Genomic DNA, 9,136 nt, shown 5'->3' with positions numbered 1-9,136 from the left:
AAATAATTTTTGAAAAGAAGGACGAAACAACATTGATTATCGTTCTGTATTCCCTCCTCTTCTTTCCTCTCCGTCTCCGGCGCAGCAGAATTGCCTTCTGCTCTTATCACCGCTCGTCAGACTACCGTTTATTTATTATTATGCGAATATTTGACTCGAAATTTGAGTAATTTTTGCTCCAAATTCGAGATTAATGTCTCGAAAATGTCGTGCAGCTATGCTGATGGTCTTTCACCCTATTCTAATAAAGGCAAACTTGGTATAGCAGAAGTGAGTACTTGGTATAGAGTATCTAAACTTGAATCGAACGTTAATTACTCAATTAAAACACCATCTGTAGAAATTTGACACTTCGGAGGAGGTTAAACAGAAAGTCAAGACATTGGCCCAATGGATCAACTCGAGTAAACACGTAGTTCTTCATACCGGAGCTGGAATCAGTACATCGGCCGGAATACCAGATTTCAGGTAAAGATTCGTCTACGTGAAACAACATGAATTCAATTCTAGCTCGATTTCGATAACGAATCGCTTTAATATTCAACAGAGGCCCGAAAGGAGTATGGACTTTGGAGGAAAAAGGCGAAAAACCAACGATAAACGTATCTTTCGACGAAGCTGTGCCCACCAAAACACACATGTCCATAGTGAAGATGGCGAACGCTGGTAATACCGAATGAAAATCGAGTTATTCGATCATTCGTTACAAATATTCGTATTTGCAGGTAAAGTTCAGTTCGTAATCAGTCAGAATATAGACGGATTACATTTGAGATCGGGATTAGATCGTAAATATTTGGCAGAATTGCACGGAAATATGTTTATCGAACAGTGTCATCAGTGTCAGAGGTATTCTTCGAGTTGTACCTGCGTCAATTTACTCATATGTGAGTTGATCGGATACTAATTGATTTAATATTCGAGCAGGCAATTTGTTAGAACATCGGCTACTTCGTCTGTGGGTCAGAAATGCTTAGATGAACCATGCCCTGTGACCAAAAGTAACGGTAGACCTTGTCGTGGTAAATTACACGATACTATTTTAGACTGGGAACATAATTTACCCGAGAAAGATTTGGGTTTGGCTGATTTTCATTCGTGGTAAGTTGATCAGTTATTTTTATCGAAGTACTCGTCGATTGTGATTGAATAATTGATTTCTTCGGTATTAGTGTGGCAGATTTGAGTATTTGTTTGGGCACAACGTTGCAAATAGTCCCTAGTGGAATTCTACCTCTCAATACGAAGAAATACAATAACGGACGATTAGTGATTTGTAATCTGCAACCGACTAAATTCGTAAGTCTCTCTAACATACTCCTAAATGTATCCTTTGTATTGGTTTATGATTTAATAACCGATCGAACGTTTACTCCTTCAGGATAAAAAAGCTGATTTACTGATACACACGTACGTTGACGATATAATGACTTTGCTGATGCAAGAATTAGGTCTCGAATTACCAGACTTCGATAGAAAACTAGACCCATCGAAAAGAGAAAAGAGTTCGATCGTCGAATGGACCATACCAGATGCTGAAGTCAAACGAATGAGACTTCTGTACGAACAGAACTGTTGTAAGAATAAGAAAAGGAAATCAAAAACCGAGTCTGGAATCGACACGAAGCTGGTGAAAATCGAAAATCAGGATTCTTTCGACGACGACGACGATAAAAAATGCCAATTTAACAGTATTAATAACGATCGTAAAAGTGATAGCGAATCTGGAACGGATAGTTCCATTAAGGATTATAATGAAACTGCGATTAAAAAAGAAATCGTGTCTTTTTAAACGTATCATCGTTATTTTCGATTCATCGTAATAGACTATTTATTTATTTATTCATTTTTATATTTATCCTTTTTGTAGAATTTAATATTATTTTCGAGATTGATGCTCGATTCGTGAATTGACTTTAATTTATAAGCAAATATGAAATATGTACGAAACTACGTTTCTGTTTTCTGTGTAATCGTTCGAAATATACTCGTATTTATTCTTCGTATATTATTGGTATCGGATTTCTTATCCTTTTCTGAATTCTAAATAAAACACGCTGTAAAAATATCACCGAATTTATTCGAAAAGAATAATAAAAAATATAAAAAGAACTTAAAATATCTCACTAATTACGACCATTTCAATGATACATAAGATAGTAACTCTCAAAGGGTTTGTTTTTTTTTTGTTTCTTCTAAGAGAGAGAAAAAAAGAGCTTGATCATTAATTCATTACACATACACAATCGCATTATTATAAGTACATGATATCAATCTAATGGTAAATGAATATTATAGGTATGAAAGTATCGCTGGGTATGATAATTTTGTTGAATTTAATATTATAACTTGAAAAATATTTTTCGTTTGTATAAAACGACAGCTATCACAATCCATAAGACGGTAGCCCAAAGATCCATTATCAAGTTTTCTAAATGAGTCGACTGACCGAACATTTCTTTCCATTGCCAAGGGAATGTCTGTTTCATTGTAACATGACCGGCGTAGAGTAAAATTGCGTTCATTCCTGTAAATAAAATAAATGGAATTGATGAGAACTCGAATTCTTTGGTACAGATGATTTTTATTGAAGAATCTTTCGAACCAGTACTTTCCGATTTGAACTAAATCGAAATAAATTGAGAAAGTGTGTCCTAGAAACTCTCGTAACAGAAACTTCAAGGGCTTAAGTTGATTTTTGAACAATTTTTGAAAATTTTAAAAAATCAAAAAAGCTGACAAACAAGGGAATTTTACAAATTCTAAAACTATAGTTGCCCAATCACATTTTTCGAACATTTTTGGACAATTTTTCGATAATGTTGAGCCCAAAAAATACCCTTTCGGATGCTCATGACTCGAAATTGCGTCGAAACCTCCCGAAACTCGACTTGTGACTAGAAATAACGATTATCAGAGTTGAAGACGCCCAATCGCATTTTTCGAACATTTTTGGTCAATTTTTCGAAAATTTTGGGCCCAAAAAATACCTATTTTTTCGGATGCGCAGACTAGAAATCGTGCCCAAACCGCAGGAAATGAGAAAACTCGACTTGAGAATAGAAATGACGATTCTCACATTTGGGCCTGCCCAACCACATTTTTCGATCATTCCTGGGGCCTCTAAATCGCCCCCAAAATCCAGGCAATTCAACTTCGTGATTAGAAAAGACGAATCTTCAATAAAAATAGTCCCAACAATGGTGAAATTTAGCGTACGAAATAAATCGAAAATCTATTTTGATCAAAAGTAACACCCAAATTCAAGGGGATGTGCAGGAACAAAAATTGTCGAATTTTGGCCCAATCAATCGATGTCGCGTTTTTCAACGTTCGTTGTATACCTTTTGAATAATTTTCATCATGTATTGATTCATTTTGACTTTTTTCAACAAATTCCAGTTCCACAGACAGAAAAAAAAATCATCAAAATGGTCATGAAAAAAGTCGAACCTAAAATCTTGAAATGTTTGGACATTCCAATCCCTAAATTTTATCCATTTTCGCTCTATTTAATTGTATTCGATCATCCGACTCGAAAACAATCGCAATTTGACAATTTTTAGAGCCTCCAGCGAGTTTTCGAATTTCTGCAGAAATTTTCAAAACACTGTCTGAAAGAGTCAAAAATGACGTACTTTCGACGTCAAACGTTCTAAAAATTCCCACTTTACTTTTTTAAGGGGATTTGGAGGAAGGTTAACTTTCCAAAAAGTGTTCTTTTTTTGCTAAATTGCTTGGTTGCCAAAATTTCAAAAAAATCTTACTTTGCTTTCTTCAAGAGGGGAGGGGAGCAAACTATGCAAGTTTCTTATTAGAATTGCCAAGAAAAATCTGTTTGTTAGAATTATCACAATCACTAGTTTTTTTTTTGTTTTTTATTATTATTAAGATTGCCAAAAATTCTTGTTTCAAGTCAAAATTGCAAAAAAAAATTTGTCTGGTCAAAATTGCATAAAAAATCTATATTTTATTTAACTCCTAAGTTACCAAAATTGTGAAAAATTTTACTTCATTCCAAAAATTGTGAAAACAGTCACGTTTTGTTGAAATCGCCAAAAAATCGTGTTTTCGGGTCCAAACTTTCCAAGAAGCCCCTTTTTTCCAAAATTGCCCAAAATCTTGATAATTTTTTGAAATAGAAATTGCCAATCTGTTTGTTGTCAAAATAATCAAAATGACCCAAAAAGTTTTCAATTTTTGCTGAAATTAAAAAAAAAACACTTGTTTGGTCAAAACCAAAAAATACCCTTTTTTGACATAATTGCGAATTTATTTTTTTTAAGAATCAAAATTACCAAAAAAACTTATTTTTTTGCCAAAATGGTGAAAAATTCTACGTCTTTTTTCTTTCAATAAGAGCCTTCAGCAGATTTTCGAAACTCGAAATTTCCACAAAATTTCATAAAATGGAGTTGGAAAGCCAAAATTGATTCTGCAAACTAATTTTCGGTAAGCTATGGAGTCGACTGCAGGCGAATTTCAAGTCAATTTGGAGCCTCTGGAGCCTCCAGTAGATTTTTGAAACTTGAAATTTCCCCAAAATTTCACCAAATGGAATTGGAAAGCCAAAATTAATTCTGTAAACTAATTTCAAGTCGTTTTGGAGCCTCCAGCGATTTTTTGAAAATTACTGGAGGCTCCAGTAGATTTTTAAAACTTGAAACTCTGCAAACTAATTTCGATACAATAATAAGAAGTTGACTGCATGGTGATTTCAACTTTCAAATAGTTTTGAAGCTTCCAGCTACTTCTTGGAAATTTCTATACTTCTGAAAACGCCACGAAACCTTTCAAAAAGTCACTGGATGCTCCAAAATTACTTAAACCCACCTGAAGTCGTTTACAGAGGGTGTTAAAATTGGAGTGTACAGTTGTTCATTTCAGCTTTTCATCTCCATTTTGATGAAATTTCAAATTTTCAAAAATTTACTGGAGGCTCCAGTAATTTTCAAAAAATCGCTGGAGGCTCCAAAACGACTTGAAATTTACCTGCAGTCGACTTCACAGCATATTGAAATCAGTTAGCAGAATTAATTTCGGCTTTCCAACTCCATTGATGAAATTTTGTGAGAATTTCGACTCTCAAAAATCTTCTGGAGGCTCCAGAACTGCTCAAAACGGTTTAAAATAGTTTCCAATCGATTTGGCAGGTCGAAAATACCGTATATACCAAATTTCAGCTTTCTAGGTTAATTTGGTAAAATTTTGATTTTTTTCTTCAATTTTGGCCAAAATTTGATTTTTGAAAATTCACAAAAAATTGAAAAAGGCATTTTAGCACTTGAAATTTTGACAGGTGATACATTTTTGCCTGCTCTTTCGATCTACCTTTGTACGGTTTGAAAAATTTCGTGTTAGTCCTTTGTTAGAACGCAAAATCTGCGATTTCGGCTGACCTGCCAATCAAAATGGCCGCCATTTTGTAAGTAGGGCCACTTTTTTTTGTTGAAATCGCCAAAAATCTGTTTTTACTATCGAAATTGCCGAGACGTCAAAAAGTCTTGTTTTTGTGTGAATATGAAAAAAATATCTTTTTTGGTCACCAGAAATTCTTGCTTTTTTAGACATAAAAAATTTGTTTGTCAAAGATGCAAAAAAAAAGATTTGTATCAAATAAAATTGAACAACCAAAAAATCTTACCTACTTTTATGCCAAAATCGTAGAAAATCCTACTTCTTTATAAAAACTATAAAAAAATCAATCTTAGGCCAAAATTGCCAAAAAGTCTGTCATTTTTTTTTTTTTTTTTGGTCAAAATTGCCCTTCCAGGATGTCTAGTTGTTTCCATCAAAATCTCAAACAAACCTGTTTTTCTTTCTAGTCAATAATATTTACCAAAGTCTTTCTGTTTGTTCGGCAAAATTGCAAAAAATCGTACTTTTCAATCAAAATTGCAGGCAAAACTACTAACAATAAGAAGTTTTTTTTAGTCAAAATCGAGTGCTCAAAGTTGGCAAAATGATAAAATGTTTCCAAAAAAAAATTAATCCACCCATTCTTTTCTTAAAATCTTGAGACTGTTTCGTCTGAAAATTTTGTTTTGTTATTAAAATTGCAATAAATTGTTACAATCGTTTAAAAATAAGTTTTTGGGGAAAATTCATTCTGAGGGATAGTTTGTCCAAGATTTGTTTTTTTTTTTCGAATTTTTTCAATTTCAAAAATACGCCAAAAATCCAAAAACAACTTCAGCTCCTGAAATAGGTCACAGAAGATTTAGAACACGATCTCTTGATCTAACTAGGTTCTGTTTAAACCGAAAAATGCAAATTCAAAAGATTCCTTCGACAAAGTGAAGATCATAATGTACCAGTTTGACGAAAAGGTGCTCCGCCGAACCATTTTTTCTCATCGATAACGTATAATAAAAATGATAAAAGAACGAACGCCAAACCACAGCACAAAAGTACGTAAGATAAAGACCATAAATTCTTGTTCAAAGGGATCCAGCCTTCTTCATTGGAAAATCCACATAAAATACCTGCCAACAAGCTCTGTAATGTGATCCATAACACGAGTACATATTATAATCCAATATTTGATGAACAATATTGAGTTATCAGAATAAAGATCTTGATTTACCGTGAACATAGACCAGACAATCCATCGTTTTATTCGATCCGACGTATTAATATAAACGAGTATGATTCGACCAGCATGAACACCAAAGTAAACGCATAAAGTCGTCGTTAATATTCCCAGTAAACCTGAAACAAAACGATTACACGAGTTAATATTCAGAAAATATTATAATCTCAGCACTTGAATTAAAATCGCACCTTCAGGATCGTACGGTATATCACATTTATACACCCAGAAACACGTAGCTCGTTGGTATATATGATTCGGTGTCAGTATTAAACGATCAATGTATCCGGCAGCTCCTCCGGTGCAATTATAATTGGACGAGTGATCGTATAACCCACCAGGACCAAGGTATCCAGTAGGACAACCAGGTACTGGTAAGAAGAAAGTGATGACGAGATGCAACGAGGTTAAACCCAACACAAATAACCATTGGGAATAACTTTCGATGAGATCTTCAACTATAGAGTATCTTTGGTTCTGTACAACGACAAAAAAATATACATCGATGAGCTACGATGATGATAAAAAAAATATCAGGAAGATGTACATAATAAAACACACTTGTAATATAGGTTGCGGTTTCATGAACCGTAACTCGACAGCAGAGCAGATAAAATAAGCAACACCTAATCTCTGTAAAACTCCAGGAATTCGCAAAGTATTCAAATCATCTTGCCTCAAATTAGTTAAAATTATACCCAATACGATCAAAGAAAACGAACGTAGAGCTATTTTAGCCAATATGGTCGATTTAGCCAAGCTGTTCCTCAATTCGGATTTAATCTTTATGGCGATACTGACACCCATAATCCAAGCGAACCTGCACAAGAAGGTCAAAGATAATAATTTATATCTGCTCTTATTTTCATTCGTTAAGTATTGTAATCGGTGTAAACGAACCAGGGAAAAATAACATCAGCTATCGTAATCCCATTCCAAGGCGAATGTCTGAAAATACGGTATTCGCCACCGCCGTAATTAACGAATATCATCAAAACAATAGAGATACCGCGAAACACATCGAGCGATTTTATTCTACGATGTTCTTGTTCGGTTTGAACCGACGGTCTGAGTAATCTGTTCACGTCCGAGGGAAACGGGAAATCCTACAGAAAAAATCAAAAAATTGATAAAAAAGAATACGATCGGATGATAACTAAGTGTTAGTCATCTTACGTTTTCGACATCTGATTCAACTGGATCGGCCAATCTACCGATAAAAATAGCTCGATTGCGACGAATGATAATGCATAATTTGACGATAATGAAACTAGCAATGAAAATGAATAAAGAGTAAAGAGCAGCTGGAAAAAATAAACGTAAGAGATGAAAGAATGTGAAATTTCAACTACATTGAATTCATTTTGATTTTACGTACGTTGTATTTCGTTATAAGGAGGATATTGAACTTGAATAGACGAACATGTTGAGTCATTCACGTACCAAACATATTGCCCATGTTCACCAAACGATGTACGATTCGATCTACGATCACAAACAATAATGAAGAAAATCAATATAGGATTTCACTCGACTATTTTGAAGAAATAATTAGAAAATCAACGCATGTTCTTACGAGCAAATCGTTGTGTTTCCATGATCACGTATTTCGAAATTCCACGATTTATCTGAAGGGATTACAACGCTACCGGTGTCGCTGTCGTTCGATACGTCGAGTATTTTGAATAAATCGCACTGAAATTGAAATTACAAAAGCGAGTAATTAAAGAGGAAATGATTCGCGAATACCTGCGATGAAAATATAAGATAAGGAAAACACTCACCTTGAAGCATTCTACAGTTTGGGCCCAAAGATACAAGGCGAAATGGGTGTTCTTTGTAATCGTTAGATTAGCTTGATCAAAGAGTAAGTCTTCGGAAGACATGAATACCTGAGATATATAATGATAAGATTAGAGTACGATTAAATAATTATATTATGCCGGTGATGAACAAACTTATTCGTGAACTTACCACTTTTTCGAACGAATTTTCTCAAATGGATAACATCAAGGTTGTTGGCAAGTATAAAATTATAATGAAGCGATGAGTACTGGAATTCTACTAATACGACATGTTTTTAGTATAAAATCAATCAATCGAATTAAATCGAATTTAAAATTAGAGTTTAAAATTAGAAATAAAATAAAATAGAAACGAACAAAGCATGAATTTGTTGTGTTTTCTTTTTCAACAGCTGATAAGGAAAACATAAAAATTCAACCAATGAGAAACTCGGATATGGTTTCTAGACATCTGATTGGTCGCTTGGTTCGAAGTGTTCAGTGTTGCTACAAGGCTGGGGAAAAAACTTTTTTTTTCAATTTTTAAATAAATTTTTTTTAAAAATCGAGTAAAACTCAAAAAGGCGATTTTAAACAAATTTGAGGTCGCCGAGTCCAAATCTGAAATCCATTTTGGCCATCGTAAGATTCGTGAGGATGAAAAGCAGAGAGATAAAACTTTTGGCTTCATTCTTAGCTTTTATACCTTCTAACGAGACTTCTACCAAAATGGCAAAATCAAATTTTGTAAAAATGAAAA

General features: G+C 33.9%; 2 protein-coding genes across 2 annotated transcripts; one reads left to right on the top strand and one right to left on the bottom strand.

Moving 5' to 3' along the window:
* The first annotated feature begins 61 nt into the window (after window positions 1-61).
* Window positions 62-2,006, top strand: Sirt6 (sirtuin 6). The gene is made up of 7 exons (XM_065367574.1): window positions 62-270; window positions 341-468; window positions 548-666; window positions 726-849; window positions 928-1,101; window positions 1,173-1,299; window positions 1,382-2,006. The coding sequence occupies exons 1-7, from the start codon at window positions 205-207 to the stop codon at window positions 1,790-1,792; spliced, it is 1,149 nt and encodes a 382-aa protein (XP_065223646.1). The 5' UTR covers window positions 62-204; the 3' UTR covers window positions 1,793-2,006.
* A 54-nt stretch (window positions 2,007-2,060) lies between these two features.
* Window positions 2,061-8,786, bottom strand: LOC135847843 (heparan-alpha-glucosaminide N-acetyltransferase-like). Its single transcript, XM_065367568.1, has 11 exons — window positions 8,567-8,786; window positions 8,377-8,484; window positions 8,169-8,287; window positions 7,971-8,077; window positions 7,769-7,896; window positions 7,493-7,698; window positions 7,154-7,412; window positions 6,784-7,069; window positions 6,587-6,711; window positions 6,315-6,498; window positions 2,061-2,527 (listed from the first exon to the last, which is right to left on the bottom strand). Exons 2-11 carry the CDS (start codon window positions 8,476-8,478, stop codon window positions 2,343-2,345), a joined length of 1,701 nt encoding a protein of 566 aa, XP_065223640.1. The 5' UTR covers window positions 8,479-8,484; window positions 8,567-8,786; the 3' UTR covers window positions 2,061-2,342.
* Window positions 8,787-9,136: the final 350 nt, after the last annotated feature.

The sequence above is a fragment of the Planococcus citri genome, chromosome 5 (genome assembly GCF_950023065.1).
Source record: "Planococcus citri chromosome 5, ihPlaCitr1.1, whole genome shotgun sequence".
Classification (NCBI taxonomy): domain Eukaryota; kingdom Metazoa; phylum Arthropoda; class Insecta; order Hemiptera; family Pseudococcidae; genus Planococcus; species Planococcus citri.
The sequence above is the reverse complement of the archived record's forward strand: the minus strand, read 5'-3'. Positions and strand labels throughout refer to the sequence as shown.